Source organism: Theropithecus gelada, chromosome 10 (genome assembly GCF_003255815.1).
Source record: "Theropithecus gelada isolate Dixy chromosome 10, Tgel_1.0, whole genome shotgun sequence".
Lineage (NCBI taxonomy): Eukaryota > Metazoa > Chordata > Mammalia > Primates > Cercopithecidae > Theropithecus > Theropithecus gelada.
Genome location: NC_037678.1, coordinates 77444413 through 77471565, shown reverse-complemented (window position 1 = coordinate 77471565; position 27153 = coordinate 77444413). Strand labels below are relative to the sequence as shown.

At 44.1% G+C, this 27153-nt stretch overlaps 1 protein-coding gene across 1 annotated transcript in view; it reads left to right on the top strand.

Annotated features, from left to right (window-relative positions):
• Positions 1-21006: 21006 nt before the first annotated feature.
• The window catches only part of FERMT1 (fermitin family member 1), a 54939-nt gene continuing 48792 nt past the window's right edge, over positions 21007-27153 (top strand). Inside the window, exons 1-2 of the mRNA XM_025398149.1 lie at positions 21007-21778; positions 25469-25637. Coding sequence (XP_025253934.1) covers positions 25487-25637 — 151 coding nt within the window. The 5' untranslated portion in view covers positions 21007-21778; positions 25469-25486. The remainder of the gene's footprint in view (positions 21779-25468; positions 25638-27153) is intronic.

Below are 27153 nucleotides of genomic sequence, written 5' to 3'. Positions count from 1 at the left end.
CTGCAGCACAATTCACAATAGCAAAGACATGGAATCAACCTAAATGCCCATCAGTGACAAACTGGATAAAGAAAACGTGGTACATATATACCATGGAATACTATGCAGCCATAAAAGCAAATGAGATCATGTCCTTTGCAGGAACATGGGTGAAGGTAGAGGCCATTACCCTTCACAAACTAATGCAGGAACAGAAAACAAAATACCGCATGTTCTCACTTATAAATGGGAGTTAAATGATGAGAACACATGGACATAGAGGGGAACAACACACACTGGGGCCTGTGGAGGGTAGAAGGAAAGAGAATCAGGAAAAATAACTACTGGATACTAGGCTTAATACCTGGGTGACAAAATAATCTGTACAACAAACCCCCATGGTACAAGTTTACCTATATAATGAACCTGCACATGTACCCCTGAACTTAAAAGATTTTTAGAAGATTGTTTACAATTATGTAATATAAAAATCTGAGATTTCTATCGGCAGCATAGTCCCAGGTACTACTGTTACTGTGTTTGTTGCCTGCATTTACAATCAAAGGAAATACTAATTTTCTGTTAGAGGCTAGTGATTTTTCCCCAGGTGAATTCACACTGAGTTTGGCTTAAGACCTGAGGTAAAACCCTGTAATCAAGGCACTTAATTTTTAAAACATAACAGCCAGGTGTGGTGGCTCACACCTGTAATCCCAGCATTTTGGGAGGCCAAGGTGGATGGATCTCTTGAGCCCAGGAGTTCGAGACCAGCCTAGGCAACAGAGGGAAACCCTGTCTCGAAAGAAAGAAAACAAAGAGCCAGGCGTGGTAGCGTATGCCTGGAGCCCAGCTGCTTGGGAGGCCAAGACAGGAGGATTGCTTGAGCCTGAGACGTTAAGCCTGCAGTAAGTTGAGATGGCACCACTGCACTCCAGTCTGGGCCACAGAGCGAGACTCTGTCTCCAATAAATAAATAACTTATACTCCAGCAAGTTAAAATGAAAGGGCATTATCCTTCTCAAATCCATAAACTCCCCTTTTTCAACTCAATTCAAACGTTACTAAGCACCTACTGTGTACAGAGACCTTTGCATGCTCAAAAGGGGCAAGAAAAAAAACAAAAGTAGGCCGGGCGCGGTGGCTCAAGCCTGTAATCCCAGCACTTTGGGAGGCCGAGATGGGCGGATCACGAGGTCAGGAGATCGAGACCATCCTGGCTAACACGGTGAAACCCCGTCTCTACTAAGAAATACAAAAAATAGCCGGGCGAGGTGGCGGGCGCCTGTAGTCCCAGCTACTCGGGAGGCTGAGGCCGGAGAATGGCGTGAACCCGGGAGGCGGAGCTTGCAGTGAGCTGAGATCCGGCCACTGCACTCCAGCCTGGGCTACAGAGCGAGACTCCGTCTCAAAAAAAAAAAAAAAACAAAAGTAATGGGAAGTCGGTGACAACATAAAATAAAGCAAGGATTCTAAGAATTTATATAGGAAAATCTGTCCTCCAACTTAAAAATGGACATATTTATGTTCTAAATCTAATGAAATTAAGCCAAGGTGGAAGATGAGGGTTATAGATTTACAAACGTGACAACAGCGACATCTAGTGGGAGCCATTGATAAAGCACCTCTAGTGTTTTACTGCAAAGAAGCACGCACAGACAGCCACGTTCATGAAATATTTACTACACCTATTGTAAATTAATATCGAGTCAGGCCCTGGCCGGCAGCCCATCCGTGTTCTTTTCTCCTCGGGCTGCATCCCACATCATGAGTGGTCTCATGCACACGTACCTCAGCCAAATCCCAGATAGAAAGAAGGTAAAGAAAATGATTCTGGCTCTTTTCTTTAACACAGACTAATTGGAGATTCCGTGCCAAGGTAAAAAGTCATGCAGGTATTAAATGACCAAACCTAGGCAAGGGATATTTTTCCATCAGAACAAAGAAAAACATGTGTACTGAAGTAGGCTATGATACTGGAGACCTAGGGTAGGGTCATTCAGTTCCACAAACTGCTTCCACGTTCTCTTTCTCTTGGATTATTCATTTTTCCTTCCTTCACCAAATCCAGAGTGCTTTACAGGTAATGTAAGAGCAGTGAGAGAAAGGGGGAGAGGCGAAGGGAGCACGGATCGTGTCTGAAGGAAAGTGAGGCCCCCTCGGCCACCCATCAGACCCAAAAGTACACACATTTGTGTCCTACTCCTAAGGGCAGGTTGAAATCTGGGTGGTCAGAGTCAAATGGCTGGAGAAGATCCCGTGCAGTTCCTGGAAACATGCTCAGGGTCATTTGCACAGGGAATTCCTGAGTCCCAGGTACCCAAAGTGAGGTTTAGAAGAGCAGAGGCAGACTCCAGGTGAACACTACCCTCTGCCTGATGGTCTCCCTAGTCAGTGGCACAGATATGGCCAGAAAAAGGCCATGGAAAGGGGCCTCTACATTGTGGGTTCTTGCCAAAATCTAAGGGTAGTACTGCTCTTATCTGTCCTGCCTTTTTGCACATGTTGGGACCATTTTTATGATGGCAGCCAACTGTTTAAACATGTATGTAGTGTGTGTGGAATAATAATGAGAGAGACAGACAAACCACACACGTCTTTCTAAAAGCCCTCTGTCAGTCAACATATCTTAGTCTTCATTACGCACAGCAATCCCCTGGGACCTTCTTGGAATGCAGATGCTGGCTCACTGGGTCTGGGGCACCAAAACCTTCATTTCTAACAGATCCCAGGTGATGCTGCTCAGGGACCAGGAGCAAGGCTTCAGTAGACATGATTTTTGTCTGCTCAGCATCCTTTTTTTTTTTTTTTTTTTTTTTTTTTTTGAGAACTCAGTCCTCTCCTATTCTACAGAAAGTCCACTCAGTCTAGGTGGTTCATTTGAGGCTGGTTCCATCTCCCCAAGAGCGGGCACGTGCTCAGGCCAGGCTGTGAGAAGCCTTCCCAGGACATTGCAGAACCAATCATCCTCTCCAGCTGTGCGGTTTTACTGGGCTGGAGCTGCTGTAGGTCATCCTTTCCACCAGGTGGGGCCAGCCTAAGAATGACGCCACCACAGAGGAGAAGAGAACCAAAGATGGCAAGAAAGAGGCAGGTCTTGGGTGAATCCCTGGATCCAGCCACGCCTCCAGACTTCGCAGCTATGGCCAGTAAACTCCCTTTCTTCCTGAGCTAGTTTGAAATGCGTCTCTTCACTTGCAATGAACATTCTTCCTGATTTCACTCTTGATCTAATGAAAGATGAGGATGGCAGCTGATTTCCAAGTGGAGAAGCTCCCTGCCCCCATTCTAAGGTCCACCATGCCCAGGAGCCTCCCCAGGCCCTCACATCAGCAGTGAGCCCTCTGCACTGAAGCCCATCCCTCTTGCTGCTTAGTCCCCTTGTTTGGAACTTTTCATTTACACCAATAACAAATCATAACCCCACTTACATAGCATTTTCCAGTTTCAAAAGCTTTTTCAAATATATAGTCCAGACAAGAGCTAAGCTGCCTGGATTTGAATTTCATCTTCGCCCCTTCTTTTTAATTTTTTTAATGTTTGTGGCTACATAGGAGGTCCATATATTTATGGGGTGCATGAGATGCTTTAATAAAGGCATGCAATGTATAATAATTACATCATAGACAATGGAGTATCTGTCCCAAGCACTTATCTTCTCTATTACAAATAATCCAATTATACTCTTTTAGTTATTTTTAAAAGTACAATTAAATTATTGGCTATAGCCAGCCTGACACTTCTTAGCTGTACAATGTTGAGCCAGTTATTTGGCTTCTCTGTGCCTGCACTGCCTCATCTGTAAAATGGGGATAATTGTGGCTCCTGACTCACAGGGCTGCCATAATGTTAGGTTAGTTAATATGTGTTACAATCTTAGAACAGTTACCAGCTCATGGTAAGATCTATACAAGTGCCACTATTACTATAACTATCATTATGGTTATTATTTTATCCCCAAAACAAGCCCTCAATATCAGCATTATTATTTCTATCCTCATTCCTATTTTGTAGATGAGCAGACTAAAAATGATTGTGTGACAAACTCATAGTGAACAATATCACTGAGATAATTTCAAGTCATCTGAGTCTATATCCCTATCAACAATTTTCCCCAAGCTGTAATATGTAGACTCTTATTATGCTATCTTGTGTTATTTTATTGCTATACCAATTTAAATGTGTATGCCCTCTTGTTAGCTAACTTACAATCTTAACACTAGCAACTCTGATAAACACGTCTTTAACTTGGAACCAACCCAAATGCCCATGAATGATAGACTGGATAAATATGGCACATATACACCATAGAATACTATGCAGCCATAAAAAAAGAGTCCATGTCCTTTTCAGGGACATGGATGAAGCTAGAAGCCGTCATTCTCAACAAACTAACATAGGAACAGAAAACCAAACATCGCATGTTCTCACTCGTAAGTGGGAGTTGAACGATGAGAACACATGGACACGGGGAGGGGAACATCACACACCGGGGTGTCAGAGGCTGGGGGGCAAAGGCAGGGAGAGCATGAAGACAAATACCTAACGCATGTGGGGCTCAAAGCCTAGATGATGGATTGATGGGTGCAGCAAACCACCATGGCACATGTATACCTGTGTAACAAACCTGCATATTCTGTACATGTATCCCAGAACTTAAAGTAAAATTTTAAAAAAATCTTTAAAATTCCTTAGCAAGTACCATAACACTAAAGAGTAAGCAGATACCCATTGACTGATAATATTTAATAGGATAGAAATGTGTACATTAATCCTTTACATAGAGCAGTTTACAAAACAATATAAACATGACACTCCATTATTGTCAAAAATACTTTTCTATGTATGTTTGTCTACATGTAGACAGGAAAAAATAACTGAAAGAATTTATATCAAAATATTAGCAAGGTTATCATTTCTGGGTAGGGAGAAATGGATAACTTGTTTCTGCATGTCAGGGACTTTAATTAAGAGGCTTCCGAAGACTCAACAACTGGAAAGTGTGGCGTGTGAGGTTGCTTTGACCTCCGCCCTCCCCACTGCTACCTGAGGGCTGTCAGAGTCCCAGCCAACACATTACCTGGGAAGACTGAGGGAATCTTCTTGAAGCTACAGTCTGTATTTGTTCATATCCTCCACACATGCCCACCTGCCCCAGTGTCTCTCAGTTGGGTTCTAAACTGCTGGACTGAACGTCTCACCTTCTAGACTTGTCATAAAACTGCCTTTCATTTCCCTCTGGTGTCTTCTCAATAAAGGATGGTTGGAAGGCCGTAGAAGCAACTTGGGGCTCCTTTGGGAGCTCTCCCAAAAAGTAGGTAGAAGAACCCATGTGGTCCCCTGAGGAGAGGGGAATAGGTTTCCACGCAGGGCTCTCTCATTGGGTATTCTTCATCTTCCACCACCAACACACCAGTTTGTTTGTTTTGAGACGGGGTCTCACTCTGTCTCACAGGCTAGAGTGCAATGGTGCCATCACAGCTCACTGCTTGCCCTCCCCGGACCAAGCAATCCTCCTGCCTCAGCCTCCCAGATAGCTGGGACTATAGGTGTGCACCACTGTGCCAGGCTGATTTTTTTGTAGAGGTGGAGGTCTCACTATATCACTTAGGCTGGTCTCGAACTCCTGGGCTCAAGTGATCCTCCCACTGCAGCCTCCCAAAGTGCTGGGATTACAGGCATAAGCCACCACACTCAGCCAACATGCATCTTATAATACAAGAAAATACATTTGTAAAGCAAATATTTATTTAATACTTGCTCTAAAACGTTGCCAGGCAGGTTGTAGGTGCTCATTTGTGGATAGTTAGAAAATATACTCCGACTTGTTTGTCTCCATCCTGCCAAGCTTGGAGGTTGAGAATATTCTTTTCCTAGTATTTGTTTCTTATATACTAGTATTTCTTATATCATTTCCTGGTATCTGTACATATTTCTTTGGGAGTCCTTAAAATTCAATCAGTTCTAAATTACCAATTCTGGATCCTTCAGTCCACACATCCTCTATGTTTCCTGGGATGATTTCCTACCTCTGCTATGGCTGGCATAGAACAGCTAGCTGCAAGAATCTGTAAAAATAGTACTTACAGTCTTAATTTCTTTTTTTTTTTTCTTTTCTTTTTTTGAGACCAAGTCTCGCACTGCCACCGAGGCTGAAGTGCAGTGGCACAAACTCAGCTCACTGCAGCCTCCACCTCTGGCTTGAATTTTCCCAGGAGTGAGAAGTCTCCCGGGAGAATTGAAGCAATTCTCCTGCCTCAACCTCCTGAGTGGCTGAGACTACAGACACTCTCCACTATGCCCACTCATTTTTGTATTTTTTTTAGTAGAGTCGGGATTTCACCATGTTGTCCAGGCTGGTCTCGAACTCCTGACTTCAAGTGATCCTCCTGCCTCGGCCTCCCAAAGTGCTGGGATTACAGGCATGAGCCACTGCACCTGGTCCTTAACTTTTTAAAAATTATTTTCCGTAAACATTTCAATGAGTCAAAACTCAGAAAATGACAGAGTGATTCTCACCCCTCTTGATCATTTAGCAAACATTTGTTTTGTGCCTAGTGGGTAATGGGCTCTGGGGATAAAGTGATGAATTGAAACATACACTCTTCATGCCCTCCAGGATTTTAGAATCTAATGGACATAAATCCCACTCACCTCTGGAAGTGATTTTCTTTTTCTCCAATCCAGTTATCTTTATATGCTAAGTGCTTTGTACATTTTCCAAAATCAAAGCTTTCAAGTACACCAAATAGAGAGGGATTTCAGGAAAAAGCACATTAGGAGAGGGAGAAGAAGCCTCGCCTTTTATCTTCCTAATTATTGGTCTAATGTCTGCTTTCACACATGCATTGCAAAGTTCATGAGGGCAATTTGTCATTTTATCCCCACTTTTATCCATCACTTTTATCTCCAGCACCTAGAAAAGTGTTTGGCACTTAGAAGACACTCAGCAAATATTGATTGATTGAACAAATTAGTGAATGAGCCTAGGAATATTGCTAGGCAGGCCATAGGTGTTCATTTGTGGATAGTTAAGTAGATGAACAGGTAATAGAACAGATAAGTGGATAAGCGCAGAGACGGGTGAATTGTGAATGGGAGAGTTAGAAGGGTAAATAGGGCAATGGGTGGGTGATGGGTAGGTGAGTAGATGGATGGTTGGGTTGATATGTGTGGAGGGGGTGATTTTAAAAGTGGAAAGACTCAGTATAGTGATCTGGATCCTTGTGATAATGTTCATTTTGTAAAGAAATGTTAATTTTCTCCAGTGAAAGAAATCACAGACGCACCACCAGGGTTTGGACGTATTTATGGCATAGTCCCTGGCACACAGGAGGTATGGAATAAATGTTTTCTGAATGAATGGTGAATGAGAGCAAATGAATAAATGAATGAAGAATTAGCTGGATCATGAGACTTCTTTCTCTGTGTTTCTTCTTTAATCCATTTTCTTAACTATGAATAAGATTGAGGAGGAGAGAAGGGAATAATTAAGGCAGTTGTGTCCTCAATAGCAGATTATCATAGAAACCACCAACCAGCTGCACCCTCATGATTATTGCAGTGCTTTTCACAATAGCTAAGACGTGGAATCAACCTGGGTATCTAACAACTGATGAATGGGTTTTTTAAAACGTGGTATGTACACACAATGGAGTACTATTCGGCCACAAAAAAAGAATGAAATCCTCTCATTCACAGCAACATGGATAGAACTGGAGGATATAATGTTAAGTGGAAATAAGCCAGGCACAGAACAGAGGATACTAGAGGCTGGGAAGGGGAAGGAAAGGATAGGGAGAGATTTGTTAGAGAATACAAAATTGCAGCTAGTTATTAGATGGATGCAAAAGTAATTGTGGGTTTTGTTATTAAAAGTAATGGCAATTGCTCAAAAATGAGCAATTACTTTTGCACCACCTAACAGATGGAATAAGTGTTAGTGTTATATAGCACTGTAGAACGGTCTTCAGCGACATTTTTAAAAACAAAAAAAAGTAACTATAAAGACAAGAATATATTCTATAATTTCAAATAGCTATAAGACAGATATTGAATGTTCCCAACACAAAGATATGATGTGTTTATGATTATGGATATGCTAATTACGCTGATCTGATCACTATATATTATACGTATCAAAACATCGCTATGTGCCTCATAAATATGTACAATTATTGTATGTCAACTTAAAAATTAAAACTTTTTAAATAAAAAGAATCCACCAATTGCCAGATCACACACACCCCACTGTCATAAACACCGACTGCAGCCTGCCCAGGCTCCCTTCACCAGGATGACATGCCCTTCCCTTCTGCTTTATATGCTTCTGTGTCCTTTCTGAGCTGCGTCTTTTCAGAGCTGCATCCTTTCTCCAACAAGACCCCTTGACAGATGGGCACCACCTCCCCCAAAAGGCTGTAACTTTCCTCTCTCCTGGAGGTGGCACACAACCACTGACTGACTGATGCAGGGGTCCAGAAGGCCAGCCCGTTCATCTCAAGGAGAGATTGCTCCACAAGCCCAACCTAGACTTTACAGGAGTCACACCCTGGCTTGGTTCCTTCCCCTGCCTGTCCTGCTCTCCTTGCCCACTCTCCCTTGAGAGCCATCAATAAACCACGTGCTCTTGGATCCCTGTCTCAAGCTCTGCCTCTAGGGAGCCTGACCTAAGGCAGTCTCTAACCCCGTTAACGTTCTCCAGACATAGAGTAAAGTTCATGGCTTTGTTGCTTTCCTTATGCTCTAACCAGGGACCCCATTTCTCTCTCCTGTGAGAGCAACATCACCAACTGTTCCAAGGCAGGATGTTTTCAGGAGGGGTGTAACAAAATGATACAGCAAAGGTTGCTGCCTGGGCATTAGAAGTAGAAAACCACACCCAGATGGCCCAAGCCAGTAGCTGGGGATACGAACCTCACCATGTCTTTCCCACCTAGCAGAATAGACTCCCCGCTTTCCTGCCACTTCCATTAAATGGACCATTCAGACATTTGCCTGTGAATTTCAAGTGAGCCACGTCCTATTCCCTAATATATATTGTTAATTGCTGTGTGTGCTCACTCACTCTCTATCTCTTTCTGCCTGACTCTTCCGCTTCATTTCTGCCTTTCATGACCCGAGGATGGAGGGCCATCAGGGCCAGTAAGTAATAAATCTTCGGATTTATTTCCTATCACGATGGTGTACTGAATTTGCATCTTCCATCTGAATCAGGGGCTACTCCAGGCCGGGTTTTTCCTGAGATGCCAGGGAGAACATGAGGGCAGGCTCCCAGGCCACAGCAATCGTCAGTCAGGCAGAAACTGGACACAGGTCAGCAAGAGCTGCAAGGACACCTGCCAGTATAAACAACTTTCTCACGTGAAACACACCCTGGTCACAGTCAACACAACTAAGCATTAGATTATCGGCCATGTAAAAGAAGTATCCAGTGCACAGCACGTGTAGACACCCATGCTCAGCTCCCCTCCATTTCCTGGCAGGGCTGCTAGCTGCTCTGGTATTGGAACCCCAATTTAGCTGGGGGCTGTTAAAATAAAGGGTCCATGCTACCTCATATCCAGCACCATAGTTATGTTGGCCTATCTCTTGGAAAAGTCAGTGTGAGGGATGTGGAGGGGGCAGGGCGTTCTGAAGCCCTTACTGGGCACATTCATACAGGCGAGTGCTTTCTCTGTGCTTTTCAGCAGTTGTGGCAAAGCACATCAGCACCACTGCAGGGTTACTGGGTGGTAGACCACCCATACACAGACCCTGAGGCAAGAATTCAAAGCGTATTTGGGAGGTGACTCATCCCAGGGTGTATTAGTTCATTTTCATACTGCTATAAAGAACTGCCGAAGGCTGGGTAATTTACAAACAAAAGAGGCTTAATTGACTCACGGTTCAACATGGCCGGGGGAGCCTCAGCAAACTTACCATCACCTCAGAAGATGAAGGGGAAGCAAGGCACCTTCCTCACGACGCAGCAGGAAAGGTGCTGCGTAAAGGCGAAAAGCTCCTTATAAAACCACCAGATATCGTGAGAACTCACTCACTACCACGAGAACAGCAGCGAGGAAAACGCCCCCATGATTCAATTACGTCCCACCTGGTCTCTCCCACACACGTGGGGATTGTGAGGATTACAATTCAAGAGGAGATTGGGATAGGGACTCAAAGCCTAACCATATCACAGGGAGCACCTGAAGCCGGTGGGGAACTGAGATAGGGAAAGTAAGAAGCCAGTCACAGGTGTGTTCATGAGCAGGTTATTGCAGTGGACCGTTGGAGTCCAGTCTCCAGGAAACTCTGGGGAACTGTGAAGAATTAGTCTCAAAGTTGTTCCCCCTGTGGACAAGGATGCTAGGTATTGATTCACCAACTGCTGTAGCTCATTGGCTAAGGGCTGCTCCTGGGAGTGTTAATTGCCCCAGTATCTTGGCCTGCTCTGCCTTTAAGCCAAGAAACTTCCTAGCTAGAGACCCCATCAGACAGAGAGCTGCAAATATTCGCCATTGACAGCCGTGGGCATGAGGGAACGGGGGTGCCATGGGAACGTGGTCTGCCACACTGGCCCACGTATCCCTGCAGGTGCCTCACCACACTATCTTCTTCATTCAGACACCTTAGTTGGTGACACAAGTGCAGGAAGAGAGGGATCCAGGAGTCAGGACGAGGAGTCGGGGAGGGAAAGCTCCTCATTATAGAGCAGGCCTGAGTCAGGGCAGTTGAAAAGGAGCCAGAAAGGGCTTCAAAGTCACAGAACAACCACTCACCCACTGGCACTTCCAGTCATATGGGACTTGGACCAAAGAGTACCCCATGGAGCAGAAAGAGCCTGTGTATTTCCCAATCATCATTCCAGGTCATGAGGCTCCAGCAGCACACGTGGGTTGGTGGGTTGGTGCTGGGGCATCTCCTGTTCTTGCTGCCTTCACCTATTCTCCCTAATCCTGGCCACAGCCTCTCTTTACCCTATGGAGAACCACTCACTCTTGCAAATATGATCCCGTGCGTGAGAACAAGCTGGGCCCCTCAGATGTCTGCTCCTTGGAATTTGAACCTGGAGCAGAGGGATACTGTTTGTCTCCAGAGATGCTGTAACAAAGACCACAGACTGGGTGGCTCCAAACAACAGAAACTTCGGGAGGCTGGAACTGCAAGATGGAGTTGTCAGCAGGGCCCTGCTCCCTCTGAAAACTGTAGGGGAAAATTCTTCTCTTAGCGGCCGAATGTTTGCTGTCATGTGTTGAAATATAATCCCTAATGGGATAGTATTTGGAAATGAGAGGTAATGTGGGCAGATCCTTTATGAATGGGATCAGTACCCTTAGAAAAAGAATCCAGGCTGGGTGTGATGGCTCACACCTGTAATCCCAGGTATTTGAGAGGCCAAGGCGGGTGGATCACCTGAGGTCAGGAGTTCGAGACCAGCCTAGCCAACATGGTGAAACCCCGTCTCTACTAAAAATACAAAAATCAGCCAAGCATGGTAGTGCATGCCTCGGGTCCCAGCTACTCAGGAGGCTGAGGCAGGAGAATCACTTGAACCTGGGAGGCGGAGATTGTAGTAAGTTGAGATTGCGCCCCTGCACTCCAGCCTGAGCAACAGAGGGAGACTCCATCTCAAAAAAGAAGAATCCAGAGACCTAACTCACTGCCTTTCCACCGTGTGAAAATGCAGCAAAAAGGCAGTGTCTGCAACCTGGAAGAGGGCCCTCACCAGAACCCAGCCCTGCTGGCACCCTGATCTTGGACTTCCCTATCTCCAGAAATGTGAGAAATACATTTCTGTTGTTTATAAGCCATCCAGTTTATGATATTTTTTACACCAGCCCAAGCTGCCTAAAACACCTTCCTCCATCTTGTAGCTTCTGATGTTTGCAGCCAGTCCCTGGAGTTACTTGAGTTACAGAGGTATCACCCCAGTCTCTGCCTCTGTCACCACGTGGCCAGCTTTGCCCTGTGTGTCTCAATCTCTTCTCCTCTCATAAGGATGCCAGTCATATTGGATTGGGGTTCACCTTACTCCAGTATGACCTCATCTTAACCTAATTATATCTGCACAGACCCTATTTCCAGATAAGGTCTTATTCACAGGTACTGGGGGTTAAGATTTCAACATATCTTTTTGTGGGACAAAATTCAACCAATAACAGACATGAATCCTGAAACCATATGGAGCCCCTTCATCTCCAAAGAGGTGCCTGGAGGGGACTCCCTGGATTTTCAACTTGCCTTGGTTCCTGTGCTTTCCAAAGTCTACTTGGAAGGTTTTCCTTGATTCTGTGAGCTATAGCTCCATATCCTTATCATAAGCTCCTTTTCATTTTGTTTTTTTGCCTTCTTAAGACAGAGTTGGCCACATAAACCTACAAAAAAAAAAAAAAAAAAAAAAAACTCCCCCAGGGCTTCATATGCACATTATAGTTTGAAAAGCCTTGAACTATGGTACCTGAAAATGTTTTGTAAGCTGTAAAGCAATAAACACATACATTATCAATACTTTATTTTCAATTGTTTGCTATGTCTTCCTGCCCAATTTCACTTATGTGTCAAAAGCAGTATCCCAAGGGCCTGGTAGAGCACTTGGCACAGTCCAAATATTTAATACAAGGCAGTGTCTGTGAACAATATATACCGATCTTAGAGGAGGAGCTCTGACCCGTGGCTGGAGAAAATATTAATAGGTACAATCTTTTCGGCAAGAAATGTGGCAATTATACCAAAACTTCTTAAATACACATAATCTTTAACCAAGTAATTCCGCTCCTAAGAATTTGTTTTAAGGAAGTAATTAAGCACATGCACAAAGATTTAGCACAGCCTTATATTGGAGGAAAAAATGGAGATAATTCAAAAAAATAGGCTCAATGGAAGTAAGATAAATCATTTATATCCAAACAAGACAAAGCTCCACATTACATTAGGTATTATGGAAATATATTTATCACCAGTACACTGACCAAAAAACACTCCTGCAGTGTTATTTAAAAAAAAAAAAAAAAAAAAAAAAGCTATTTTGCTTACCCTTCTGCCTTTTGAGACAGGAGAAGGGGTATTTATTTTCCTCTCCCTGGATGAAAACCAGGGGTAGCTTTCATGAGACATCTGGGCTCTCTTAGATCATGAAAAGTGCTCCGGACACTGCTGGTCGTTAAAAAAAGGAAAGAAAAAAGAAAAAAATCTCAGTTTGGTAATGGTTAGTCCAGTTCAATGTAATCATTAAAATGTCAATCTTTACTGAAAGTTAAAATTTCTTCTTCCTCCAGCTGTTGTTGCCATAGCCTCCCTGCAGCGCTAGTTCCTAAAGGATGGGTAGGAATTCTACAAGAGGAAAGGAAGGGGGAGGGCAGTCCAGATGGAAGGAACAGTCCCAACAAAGAGGAAGACAACAAAGGGCACACCATCCTTGGTGATGTTGAGAGGAAGGGATGCCCTCACAATAGCAACACTGTTTCAGAAGCTGCGGGAACTCAACCTATTAAACTAAATAGAATTGGAAATATGCAAAAGAGACTGTGTGTGTGTAAACAATCTTGGAATGTTTGGAAGTTAAATGGGGGCAAATTCAAAAAGCAATGGTTTGGAAGTTAGATGGGGGCAAATTCAAATCCTAACTTTGCCATTTAGTAACTGGGTGCCCTTGGGCAATTTCCTTAAACTCCCTAAGCTTCAGTTTCCTCATCTGTAAGATGAGGAATGACTCTTAGGTTATGAGGATTAAATGAGATAATGTATGCAAAGAACTAGGCACTATACCAGGGACATAGAGAGTGCTTACAAGCGATAATTGCTGAAGGCTGCCTGGGTGAGCTAGAAAACTCTAGGTTTGAGCTCATCCCTCTCTGCCCCCAACCCCCACCTCCACCCCTACACCCACCCCCTGGGATGCCACAGTTGGAAGCAACTGTGCCATCTGCAATTTCTACTACACAGTTGATATGGCCCCATGCCAGGAACCATTTCCTTCCCAGAACCATGATGAGAGGGAGGTGGCCTTGGGAGCCACAATGCAAGACTCAGGCCCAAACTGGGATCAGAAGGAAAAACAGACACTTCCTTCAAGTAAGTGCTTAGAAAAGACGAAGACTTTCAGAGACCAGTGGGAACTGGAGTCCACAGACCCCTTCCAGAAAGCTCTGATTTTTCTAAAGTAAAATTGGGATCTTCCTGAGATGCTGGAGATTGGGAAAGCGAGACCCAATAATGACAAATTACATTTCTCACCAGCCCACTGGGAGGAGGGGAGGAGGGCTGGGAGAGGGAGTGGATATCAAATATTTTTGAAAAATTATCCATTCTAGGCCGGGCGCGGTGGCTCAAGCCTGTAATCCCAGCACTTTGGGAGGCCGAGGCGGGTGGATCACGAGGTCAGGAGATCGAGACTATCCTGGCTAACACGGTGAAACCCCGTCTCTACTAAAAATACAAAAAATTAGCCGGGCGTGGTAGCGGGCGCCTGTAGTCCCAGCTACTTGGGAGGCTGAGGCGGGAGAATGGCGTGAACCCAGGGGGCGGAGCTTGCAGTGAGCCGAGATCGCGCCACTGCACTCCAGCCTGGGCTACACGCGAGACTCCGTCTCAAAAAAAAAAAAAAAAAAAAAAAAATTATCCATTCTAAACAGTCCCACACCCCTCTCCTTCCCATCCAGCCTCCCATTCCCCGGAGGCAATTATTTCTAATTCTTTTTGCTCTTTCTTCTGGGTGTTAAATCTGTATCTCCATAAAGTCCGTCCTCGTTACTCAAAATTTCATATTTGTGAATTTACCTACTAGGTAAAATTTATTTGTAGCTCCAAAATCAGTACTCACTGTGCTTCTGTAGTTGGTAGCAAAAACACTGAGTCACCTCTAATGTTGTGCCCAGCAGAGGTGGAGCAAGGCAACATTACGTCTTCTTGTTCCTGCTCTTGCACAGAGATGTCCGGAGGATGGAGACTGTGGGCAGCATAGTGCGAGCAGCTCCAGCGCGGGAGCCACTAGGGCAGGGTTTGAATCTCAAATCTGGCATCTATTAGCGGGGTGGCCTCAAACCAGTCACTTAACATTTCTAAACTTGGAAAAAAATGTTTAAATAAAACCTAGCTGGGATCCCATTTTTGTTCATGTTAGGGGGGCTGGTGAATATTTATTCTATTCTATGGGCTATAATCCATTACTACCATTAAATATTTTGCTGCTCCCATTGTCCCAGACTGGCCCTTAGGAGCTCCTTTCAGGTGCCTCCCGTGTCCTTCTGACATTCCCCCTGTGGGTTTTCAAGGGCATCTTCATTGACTGGCATCACAAGGTGTTCCAGACTCATCTTGTGCTTTTCCACCCCACCTCCAGAATCAACCATCTCCTCAAGGCAGAGCAATCTTCCCGTGGTGAAAGGCTGAGTATGGAAGAGCAAACCAAAACCATGAGCCAATCCTTCAAGCCTCTGCTTGTATCACACCTGCTCATTGGCCAAACCAAAAGACATGGCCAAGACCAAAATCAAGGTGCAGGGAAGTGCACTCCACTCCAATGGGAGGAACTACAGAGTCCCATGGTGAAAGATATGAATGTGTAATTCCAGTGTAGACGGCATGTCAAAGTGGGGAACAACATTCCAATCTCTCACTTTGCCCTTACTTCCCGGCCTTTATTTAAAGCGTACTGAACTATTTGCTGGGCTACAAAAAGTATAAACCTGAGTTGCCCTCAAAGCAACCATGCTAGCAGTTGTATCCATATTCTAAACCCAGTAGTCAGGTAGAAATATAGACAGCAGCAGACACCCATAATAATTATAATAATGTATTAATATAAATCACAATAGCATTTTGAAGGCATGCTACACATACACGGGCTCTTTCATTTACTCTCATAATATTGCTATTATAATAGGGGTTTTATTCATTTGCCTTCAATAGCTACTTATGCCAGCTTTGGTTTGAATAAAGTGGTAGTTTGTTTTCTCAGCCCAAATTATGGGCTCTCGGTCAACTTGGACCTCCAGCTACAGCAGACGGCCTCTCCTGGCAAAGCAGTTTCTCTCCTTACCTCTCTTGTCAGCTGGCAGACTCTGGTCTGGGTATAGCTGCTCTATCAAGACTGCTGAAAGAGCAAGAAATCATCAACGTAAACCAACATTCTGAATGCTCCCCACTATTTCCCCTCTTATCACAGCCTCGCCCAGCTTACAGTGTGCATCTTCAAGTATTGTATATAGTAGTTAAGCAAAATTTTGTAGTTGAAGCAAAATTTTGCCACTGCATAACAAGAGTCACTAGCTTTCCAGCCTGTAATGTGTGTCCCCTCCTTGCTCAAAGCCCTGCTTGCTGCACTTAGTCAATTCTACTTTTAGTGTTGTTCCTTGTAGCATCCCACTTCTGGTACCACATTCTTTGTCAGTAAGAGCTCTTAGGCACAAATAACAGAATCCACTATGGCTAGCTTAAACAGAAAAATAATTAGGCAAGTCATCATCATCATCACAGATGACAGGGTCTTGCTCCATCCTAGTGGACATAACCTGACAGGCCAGCAGGAGAAAGGGGCTTGGAGCTAAGCACCAAGAACAGAGTCTGAAATGATGCCATAGGACTAACACGAGAAGGGAGTCACCATTGAAAAATCTGAACTTGATTTTACTGCACCTGCTACTGCCACCCACTAGCACTGACATCACTTCTGCCTTGGGACTTTAACCTTGCAGCCTCCAGAAAACCATCGCCACTGCCACTACCACCACCATAGTCATTCCTGACACCACTCACACCAGAAAAGATGGAAGCTCCAAGTACATCCTGTCTCTGCACCTCACTCACTCCCAAATTAAAGTCATGCCTGAGTGTATCTGAATGACACAGCCTAGGTCATAGGCCTGAGCCCTGGCTGCAAGCAAGGTTGGGAATTTGAGTTCTGGCTTCTAGACTGGGATTAAAACATAAAGATTTCCACAAATGTTAAGGAGGCCATTCCAGGGATGATGGGCAGCCATGAATATGACTGATATTTGCTACAATCATCAAGATACTTTCAAGTTAGAAAAGCAAAATGCAGAACAATATGTGTAGACTACTATCACTTGCATAAGAAGCAGAAATTGTCTACATGCACAGACTATCTCTGGACGGTTTCAGAGGAAACAGGTAACTATTATCTCCAGGGAAGGGAACTCAGTAATCAAGGATGGGAGGAAGATGTAATTATCAGTGTATACTCCCTTGTACCCTTTGATTAAGAAGGATGCAATGTAAGGAAGAACAGGGGATGGAGGAGAAGAGGGAAGGAAGGAGAGAGGCACTGTGTTTCTTGCTTCTCTCATTCTCACAGGTGGGCTCCAGCACGGCCCCCAGCAAAGCCATTTTTACTCATCTTTGCTCTTTCTCATTCAGCCCTGTAAGTACATTGAGACACACCCTTTTCACCCTGGCAAGGAGAAAACTTTAGAACTTGCCTGGGCATAGAAAGTGCTCATTATCCATCCAGTTGGGGAGGAGGGTGTAGCAATAATAGGCACATTCTGCCTCTTTGCACTGAGCAAAATGTGTTCTCTGCACATGTGAACACAGCTGCCATTTTGTATGTGCCAAAGACTCAATGCAAATAAAGATATATTTTAGGTGTCTGTTGCCATTTCTAAGTCATCAGACATCTAGCAGGTTTATAAGTTGAAAACTTAATAGAGAACTTTATATTGGGTAAATGTTCATCAAAACCATCAATCAGGAAAAAAAATTCACTTCTTTTCTCCCTCAAGCAGCTTTCTTATTCCACCTAAGTTAACTCTACAGAATTTTTAGTGAAAAGGTGCTAGAGGAAAAAATCACTTGTGCTTAACAAGTTAAAGTAGCCGAGATTTTCAAAGGCCTTTACTCATTTATCTCCCTTTTTTGTTCAGTGAATACGGAATATGGCCACATCTCTCATTCAGTCTAATCTACCCATATCCCAGACATGATGTGACTTACTTTTTTTTTATTTAAACTGAGACAGGGTCTTGCTCTGTTACCCAGGTTAGAGTGCAGTGGTGCAATCATGGCTTACTGCAGCCTTGATCTCCCAGTCTCAAGCGATCCTCCCACCTCAGCCTCCCAAGTAGCTAGGATCACAGGCGTACACCACCACACCCAGCTAATGTCTATTATTTTTTAAATTTTTTTTCTTCAACTTTTACTTTAAGTTCAGGGGTACATGTGCAGGATGTGCAGGTTTGTTACATAGTAAACATGTACCATGGTGTTTGCTGCACAGATCATTGCATACTTTTTATTATTGTTATTATTATTATTATTATTATTGGTGGAGATGTGCATCTCCTTATGCTACCCGACCTGGTCTTAACCTCCTGGGCTCAAGCAATCCTCCTGTCTTGGCCTCCTGGGTGTTGGGATTACGGGCCTGAACCACCACACCCAGCTGATTTACCTTTTTGAAGGTACTAGTTCAAAGGTGAGTTTATCAGTGTATAGGTAATTGAAAACAGGTCTCTTTTTCTTCAATATTTGCACCTTGAATGTATAAGATTTCAAAGTCAAGAGATAGAGCTTCTCTTTGTCTTCCACCCTTTTGTTTCCTGAAGCACAACTATCTGCTAACTAAAAATATATATATATATAAATGCCTTAAAACAGTTCTCGAGAAACTTCAGGTTATTATGAGCAACTATGAAGCTCTTATCCAATGTTTCAAATTCCATCTCAAACATCATCTCCTTTCTGAAGCCTTTTTTCATATTTCCTACCACTCCAAACACCTAGCAGAAGTAGACACCTTCTTCAGTATTCCTTAGCATCCCTCCTACCATTCGAAGATAAAGTGTGTGCCCAGTTAATCTGAGTATTTTCAACATATATTATGGTGTCTAGTTCGCAGTAATACAGTGACTAGTGAATAAATAATCCATTGGTGATTAATATGCATGAATGAATTAAACAACAGACTCAGTGAACGCTTGTTTTTTAAGGGGGCAAAGGGTGTGCATTTTTTTAATATATATGTATAAAATTTTGAAGTTCGGAATACACTTTTTAACCCACTTCTAACCCAGGATCTTAGGGGATGGGTTGGACCTGTGTCACACGAACAACAGTTACCGTGTAATAAGTAAAACATAAAATTAAATTAAAAGTCTAGGACAGCCGGGCATGGTGGCTCACGCCTGCAATCCCAACACTTTAAGAGGCTAAGATGCGAGAATGGCTTGAGCCCAAGAGTTCAAGACCGGCCTGGGCAACAAAGTGAGAGACTCTGTCTCCCCAAAAGATAAATTTAAAAATTAGCCAGGCATGGTGGTGCACACCTATAGTTCTAGCTTGGGAGGCTGAGGCAAGAGACTCACTTGAGCCTGAGACATCAAAGCTGCAGTGCGCCATGATAGTGCCACTGCACTCTGACCTGGGGAGAGCAAGACCCTTTCTCAAAAAAAAAAGCCTGGGACACATAATACGGATGAAACTCACAAACATAATGTTGAACACAGGAAGCCAGACACGAAATAATACACATGGTCTGATTCCATTTATATAAAGTACAAAGACCAGCAAAACCCCTCTAAGGAGTTAGAAGATAGGATAATGGTTTTCCTGGGACTGGGGTAGCAGGATGGGCCGGCAGCGGTGATCAAAACTGAAAGGAATAACTAAAAGGGGTCACTAAGGGGCTTCCAAGGACTGGCGATGTCCTGTTTCTTCAACTGGGCACTCTTTATACACTACTGTCTTTATATACTCTGTATACAGGTGTGTTCAGTTTGCGAAAACTCATCAACTATACATTCATGATTTGTGCTCTTATCTATATATAATGTGTATATGTATGGGTGTGTGTATATATAATACACATTTATATACACACAAGTCACTACATATAATTAAAAGTTTAAAAATTAACCTAGGCCAAGAAGAAAGCTTAAAACCAGTTGAATTCTTTAGCACAATGCAGATATTTTCAACTGAAAAGAGAAAAGCCCATGTTGGTATAAATAGATAGAGCCATAATTCAAGGTCACACATAAAATCTTGACCACAGGGTGGGCACGCTGGCTCACACCTGTAATCTCAACACTTTAGGAGGCCAAGGCAGATGGATCACAAGGTCAAGAGATAAAGACCATCCTGGCCAACATGATGAAACCTCGTCTCTACTAAAAATACAAAAATTGTAGTCCCAACTACTCGGGAGACTGAGGCAGGAGAATCACTGGAACCTGGGAGGCGGCGGTTGCAGCAGTGAGCCGAGATCTCGCCACTGCACTCCAGCCTGGGGACAGAGCAAGACTCCACCTCAAAACAACAATATATATATGTGTGTGTGCATGTGTGTGTGCGTGTGTGTATTGACCACAGTGTAAATTCTAATGTGCCATGAGCAGGGTTTCCAGAGAGCAAACGTTAAATACTTTCTACCCAGATGAGAGCAGATTTGCTCATGGTGTTAAGAGGTAGGGAAGTGGGACCAGATGACACTTCCCGTCGTCGACAAACTTTACCAAATGAAGACTTTCTGTTTCAAGTTTTTAATGATTTTAATTATAATATCCTATATTTGCCAACAGTGTTCAACTAACCTTTTTAAATGTACTTTCAAACCATAATAATTCCTGAATATGGTAATGTTTAAGCAAAAACAGAGATTCAACTTTTACATTTTATAACTTCTTTATTAAAATTTAAGTCTTCACAAGCCTTTTAATGCAAATCGCTGAAGCCTGTATTATATTGCGTGAAATTCCTCCGTGGGATGGCAGGCATTCTCTCTCTCTACCTATTTCACAGATGAGGAAACTGATATTTCCATGTCTGTTTTAATCACCACAGTATTCTGGGAGCCCAGGCCCATCCGGAGGCCTGTAGAGCAGTAAGCACTCAACAAATGTGCATTAAATGAACAAAGGAAGCTTGGGGAGGTTGTGTAAACTGCCCAGGTCACCCACCCTTCCTGGGTGGCCCCAGCCCTCTTTGAAAATAAATCCAACAACAGGAAGGCGACCTGCGGGACCGGTGGTGATCCTGAGGTGAGCCACACCAGGTGTGGCCCAGACTTCCGCATGCAGCCTGCCCTTGGGTCTCCTGGAGTCTTCCCGGGTCGGGAGCCTCAGCCTTCTGGAGACTGACATCATCCTCTTACTCAGAGACGAATCTTTTTGTTGTTGCCACCACCTCGCAGACCACAGGTGCTCCGGGGCTCTTTCTAAGGGAGACAAGCTGTTCTAGCCGGGAGGCTGGAGTCTCCTGCGCCTGGACGCACCCCGGGGTGTGAGGGATGGGTATGCCTGAAAGGAGGGGAAGTGGCGCGGCTTTAATCATCTGGGCTAGTCCCCGGCGGGCCTGGGGGAACAGGGAAACTGGAGGCTGCCTTAAAGGGGCAGGATGAGACATCGCAAGAGGAGCTGCGGAGAGTGAGCGTGCGCCCCGGGTTCTCGCCGCCTTCTCACCGCAGAGCAGCCCTTCGGCCACCCTTTGCCCTTAAAAATCTGCAGACTGCGCCTCCTCTCCGCGGGAGCTAGACCTAGCAGGCCCGCGCTGGGCGTGCCCTCGCCTGCCCCGCCGCGCGCTGCCCTCAGCCGGGCCGCTGGGGGCCGTGCAGTGCACCCGGCACGCCGCGCCAGGCTGGGGGCCGGCACCGAGCCTCCGCGGGCGGTCCCAAGGCAGCTTTGCCTGCGCGCCCTGGCTCCAGCCCTCACCTGCCTCAGCCTTAGCTGAGCAGCCGCCGCCACCGAGCGCCCCCCGCTCCCCACTTCGCCAGCGCCAGCTCCTCGGTTTGGCCCGGGGTAGTTTGTAGGGACGCAGCTCTCCACGTGCGCGACTGCGAGGCTGGACACTACAGGCTCCTGGAAAGGAGGTGGGTGCTCCGGGGCTAAGGCTGGGGAGCTGGAGGTTGGGAGGCTTTGATGGGCACCAGTGGCTCCTGAGCCCCCTTACCCCCTTTCTTTCTGCAGCCTCTTGTACTCAAATGGCTATTGATTGAAAATAATTTCGTCTGGATGTGACCACCTTCTCCGGCCCTCTGCATCTGGCCGCAAAATAAACTTTCAGTTCAGCCGCAGGTGCTGCCTTAATGGGAGTAAGGGGCAGGCTCATCCACCCAACATCCTCCCCAGGATCCTGCAGAGCTGGCAAAAGACAGGTTCAGTGGCCTTCGAACACCAAGCACCTTCAGATCCTCCAGGGGAAGGGTCGGGGACTGTTTCCCCCTCATCTTTCCTCCTTCCTGCTCTCCATCCCTCCAGCCCTACTTCCCTGCTTTCCTTTCTTTGATTTTCGGTGAAGGGCTGTTGAGTTTCACTCTGCCGGTAGCTTTGCTTCTTGTTTTGGTCTCCTTAGATGCGTTTTCCCGGCTGAAGTTTGCTGCTATCCTTAACAAGTAACAGCTTGCTGCAGACTAGACATTCACTCAAAAATGAAGGCGCAGAAAGATAGGAAAGGAATGCAGGAAAACCTGCTTGGCTAATTTTAGCCTGCATTTTGTTGTAAGGGGAATCAGCATCTGTAGCCTAAATGAGTAGTGTTTTGATCACCCAGGTTAGGAAAAGAAAAGACCTTATATGGGATTGCCCCGTAAGGAATCACCTTTAAAAGTTATTTTCTTTATATACAAAACATTTTAAATAACTAGACCTCATAATCATAGTATTTGAGAAATTGTAAGGATCATAAAGTCGAACAGTTCAATGCCAAGTTATGAGTCTGACGATGAAAGGGTCTCTTTTTTTGTCTCCTCACTGCGCAAGATTTGTGCTGATAGAAATGCTTAGTAAAGGCTACTGAGAATTGAGTTCATGTAGTTTGAGGAGTTTTCTTTCATGTTGGCATTGCGACATTATCAGAATGGTTTCCCAGTGTGGTGGATAAGAGTTTGAAATAGAAAGACCTGGATTTCCGTCTGGGCTCCAGCATCTAACTTGCTTTGTGACCTCGGGCAAGTTGCTTCATCTCTCTGAGGCTGAGTTTCCTCATTTCTAAATGAGATTGCTGGGAGGATGATAAAGGGATAACAGAAGACAGGAGTTAACACAGAGCACATCATACAGTCAGTAGGTAATAAATGATACTTGAAGTTGATGATGACAGAAGCAAGCAGTTAGGCCTAATGCAGTCACTGAATGGCACTCCTCATGCAGAGGGTTCTGTGTGTATCTCTGTACACGGGGAGGAGACGCATTGCATCGTTGCATGTTTCTGACTATAAAAACATAAGGAGCAGCCGGGCACGGTGGCTCATGCCTGTAATCCCAGCACTTTGGGAGGCCAAGGCGGGTGGATCACAAGGTCAGGAGTTCAAGGCCAGCCTGGCCAGCATGGCGAAACCCCGTCTCTACTAAAAATACAAAAATTAGCCTGGCATCGTGGCACACGCCTGTAATCCCCACTACTTGGGAGGGTGAGACAGAGAATTGCTCGAACCCGGGAGGCAGAGGTTGCAGTGAGCCAAGATCGTGCCACTATACTCCAGCCTAGGCGACAGAGCAAGACCATCTCAAAAAAAAAAAAACAAAAACATAAGGAGCTACTTCTGAACTCTTAAATTTGATCCTCACCCATAAAATCTGTCCTAAATCTGTTCAGATTTGCAGTATTCAATTTATCTGTGTGGCGTATTTTGAGATTCTTTTAGGCTTACAAATGAGTTGTTTCAAATGAACACGCAGAACAGATATGACACTGGTTGTTTAATTATTATTAAAAGTAATGTTCCTCGGATATTACCGTCATCCCTGGTTTAATATTGTTCTAAATAGGTTGAAGGGAGGAACTGAGGATAGCCACAGACCAGCAACATCTGGAGTCTGTTAAGAAATGTATGGCCTGTCCTCGACCTGCTGAATAGAATCTGCATTTTAATAGGATCCCCTAGGACACTACAGGCTCCTGGAAAGGAGGTGGGTGCTCCGGGGCTAAGGCTGGGGAGCTGGAGGTTGGGAGGCTTTGATGGGCACCAGTGGCTCCTGAGCCCCCTTACCCCCTTTCTTTCTGCAGCCTCTTGTACTCAAATGGCTAAAAATACAAAATAAAGCTCAAAAAATATCCCCCTAGGGGATCCTTTTAAAATGCAGATAAATGGGGATACACCCTCAGAGGGGCCCTTTCTTAGGAGTTTGAGTGCATTGATGATTCTCAAAAATAGGCTTTATGGAAACATGAATTTCTCATAAACTGGATTTACATAGTAAAGTGAAAAAGACTCATTATCATTTAAATAATTTTTACTTTAAATGTTTAAAACGGCCAGGAGCAGTAGCATTATTTCTGTTTAAAAATAAGAGAGAACTGACATCTCAAGTTTTATTTCAGTTCTGCCAATTTTGGATTCCCGTGTTCCTGTTACCCCCTGAAACATTTCAGTTGTAAACATTCTTTCCTGCTGGCTTCTCCAATGAGGGGAAAACTACGGGTTTGAAGTTCACACCTCCATCTGCACTTTGAAGAGTGAGCTTTTTATATCTGTTACTCCTGTTTTTAAATCTTTTGCCAAAGATGTATCCGAATACGGCCTGGCGCGGTGGCTCATGCCTATAATCCCAGCACTTTGGGAGGCAAAAAGCGGACAGATCACGAGATCATCCTGGCTAACACAGTGAAACCCTGTCTCTGCTAAAAATACAAAAAAATTAGCCTGGCTTGGTGGCAGGTGCCTGTAGCCCCAGCTACTTGGGAGGCTGAGGCAGGAGAATGGCGTGAACCTGCGAGGCGAAGCTTGCAGTGAGCCAAGATCACGCCACTGCACTCCAGCCTGGGCAACAGAACAAGACTCTGTCTCAAAAAAAAAAAAAAGATGTATCCAAATACTTAATTGGCGAATTTAGATAATCAATTTTTACATGATATAGAACAATAAGTAAATCAAATACATGGCAATAATTATTAATGACCTGTATCTATATGCATTTAAGGTAAAACTATATATTATAATGAATGAAATAGGAATTATTTTGCTTTTTTTATTTTTTGAGCTTTATTATGGGAAGATATAAATTTTTGTAGGAGGAATATAATAATATACATGTGTTAAAGATATTAAAGATAAGAGGCTTTAATGACATCCTTTTTAAGCATCAACTTTATTGAAGTATAATTTGCATACAACAAAACATGTTGAACTATAGTATATAAAATCTGCGCATTTTATTACATGCAAATTATACCTTAATAAAATTGATTTTTTAAAAGGCAACATAGAAGATTGCCTATTGCCAGAATAGTTGAGAGAAGGTCAAAAGAAGTCAACAGAGAGAAAATGAAGATTGAAGCACTGAGTGGACAAAGAAAATACATAGCCAAGTAGTCTTGGAGGAGTGGGTGAGTGGAAAAATAAAGTATATAAATTTAGATAGTTTGAGACCATTTTTATAAAACTTTTTGTCTTTAAAGTTAAGATGCTGAATTTAATATCTGGAGCACCGGGAACCTTGCAGAGTGTTTTGAAGAGGAGGTTACAATGAAAAAACAAAAAAGAAATTTGGCTCTGCTAGTCTACTTACACATCCCGTTTCCTTCCCATATTCCAATCTATGTCTGTCTTTGTGTTCAGCAGACACCAGCGTTTGCCACAATGCTGTCATCCACTGACTTTACATCTGCTTCCTGGGAGCTTGTGGTCCATGTTGACCATCCCAATGAAGAGCAGCAGAAAGATGTCACACTGAGAGTATCTGGAGACCTTCATGTCGGGGGAGTGATGCTCAAGTTAGTAGAACAGATCAGTAAGTTACTCTTGCTTTATGATTTCTCTGTATTTGAAACCCTGTCTGTTGCATCACCACTAATGGCTGGTCTAGGTTTTTCTGATCATTTATCTTATAATGGCCTGGAGAGCAATCCCCCACCCCTCATCCCAGAGGAGAGAAAGAAATAGCCCAGGCCGGGTGTCATGGCTCACACCTGTAATCCCAGCACTTTGGGAGGCCGAGGTGGGAGGATCACCTGAGGTCAGGAGTTCGAGAACAGGCTGGCCAACATGGCAAAACCCCATCTCTAATAAAAATACACAAATTAGCCGGGCGTGGCAGTGGATGCATGTGTAATCCTAGCTACTTGGAAGCCTGAGGTGGGACAATCACTTGAACCCGGGAGGCAGAGGTTGCAGTGGGCCAGGATCGCGCCACTGCACTCCAGCTTGGATGACAGAGTAAGACTCGGTCTCGCGGGGGAAAAAAAACCTGAGTCTTTGGTGGCAAGCTAAAGTTCCCAGTAGCTGTAACGCTGGACTTCAACAGGGATGGGACCCAATCCACTGGTGACATCTAATGTGACTTTAGGTAGCTTGGCATTAGACTACTGTGTTAATTCTCTGTAAATACTTGATAGCTTAGTGATGAATTGGTGCTGAGGAGTCTTTTAACACTTATCCACCATTTACTATGCTCCCTGTTTAAACAAAGAAAGAAATCTTCAGGGTTACACTCTTCACATCAGGAGTCAATATTGTCAACCTAGAATTTAATAACATTCTATTTTCTTTGTGCTTCTTTAACCTTCTACTTAAGGCCTTAGATGCTGGCTTTTCATTTGCTCTAGCAAGATAGTTTTTTGTTGTTTGTTTTTTTCAGTAAGTCCTTATTGACATATAATATACATACAGAAAAATTCACTTATCATAAACAAGGCTTCACTTATTATAAACAGTTAAATGGATTTTACAAAGTCTTGTAACCGCTCAGATCAAGAAGTAGAACATCACCTGTTCCCCACCCAAGCCCCATACCCTGACCCCTCCCAGTCACTACCACCAAGGATAACCACTATCCTGACTTCTAACACCACAGGAATCATTGCTGGATTTTGAACTTTAGACAAATGAGATTACAAAGGATATACTCTTACCTATCGACTTTCTTTCACTCAACATTATGTCTGTGAGATTTATCCATACTGTTGCATATTGTTTTGGTTCATTTTCATTGCCATATAATAGTCTATTGTATGGATGTGCCACAATTATTTATCCATTTATCTCTTAATGGACATTTGGGTTGTTTCCATTTTCATTCACTTACAGACAGCTGCTATAACACCTGTTCTTTCAGTGATCATTTCTGTTGGGTGGTATAGCTCAGAGAAAAAAATGCTGATTAATAAGGTTTTCCAAAATAGTTGTGCCAATTTATGCTTCTACTAACAGCATTAAGAGGAGCGTTTTCTGGCCGGGCGCGGTGGCTCACGCCTGTAATCCCAGCACTTTGGGAGGCCAAGGTGGGTGAATCACCTGAGGTCAGGAGT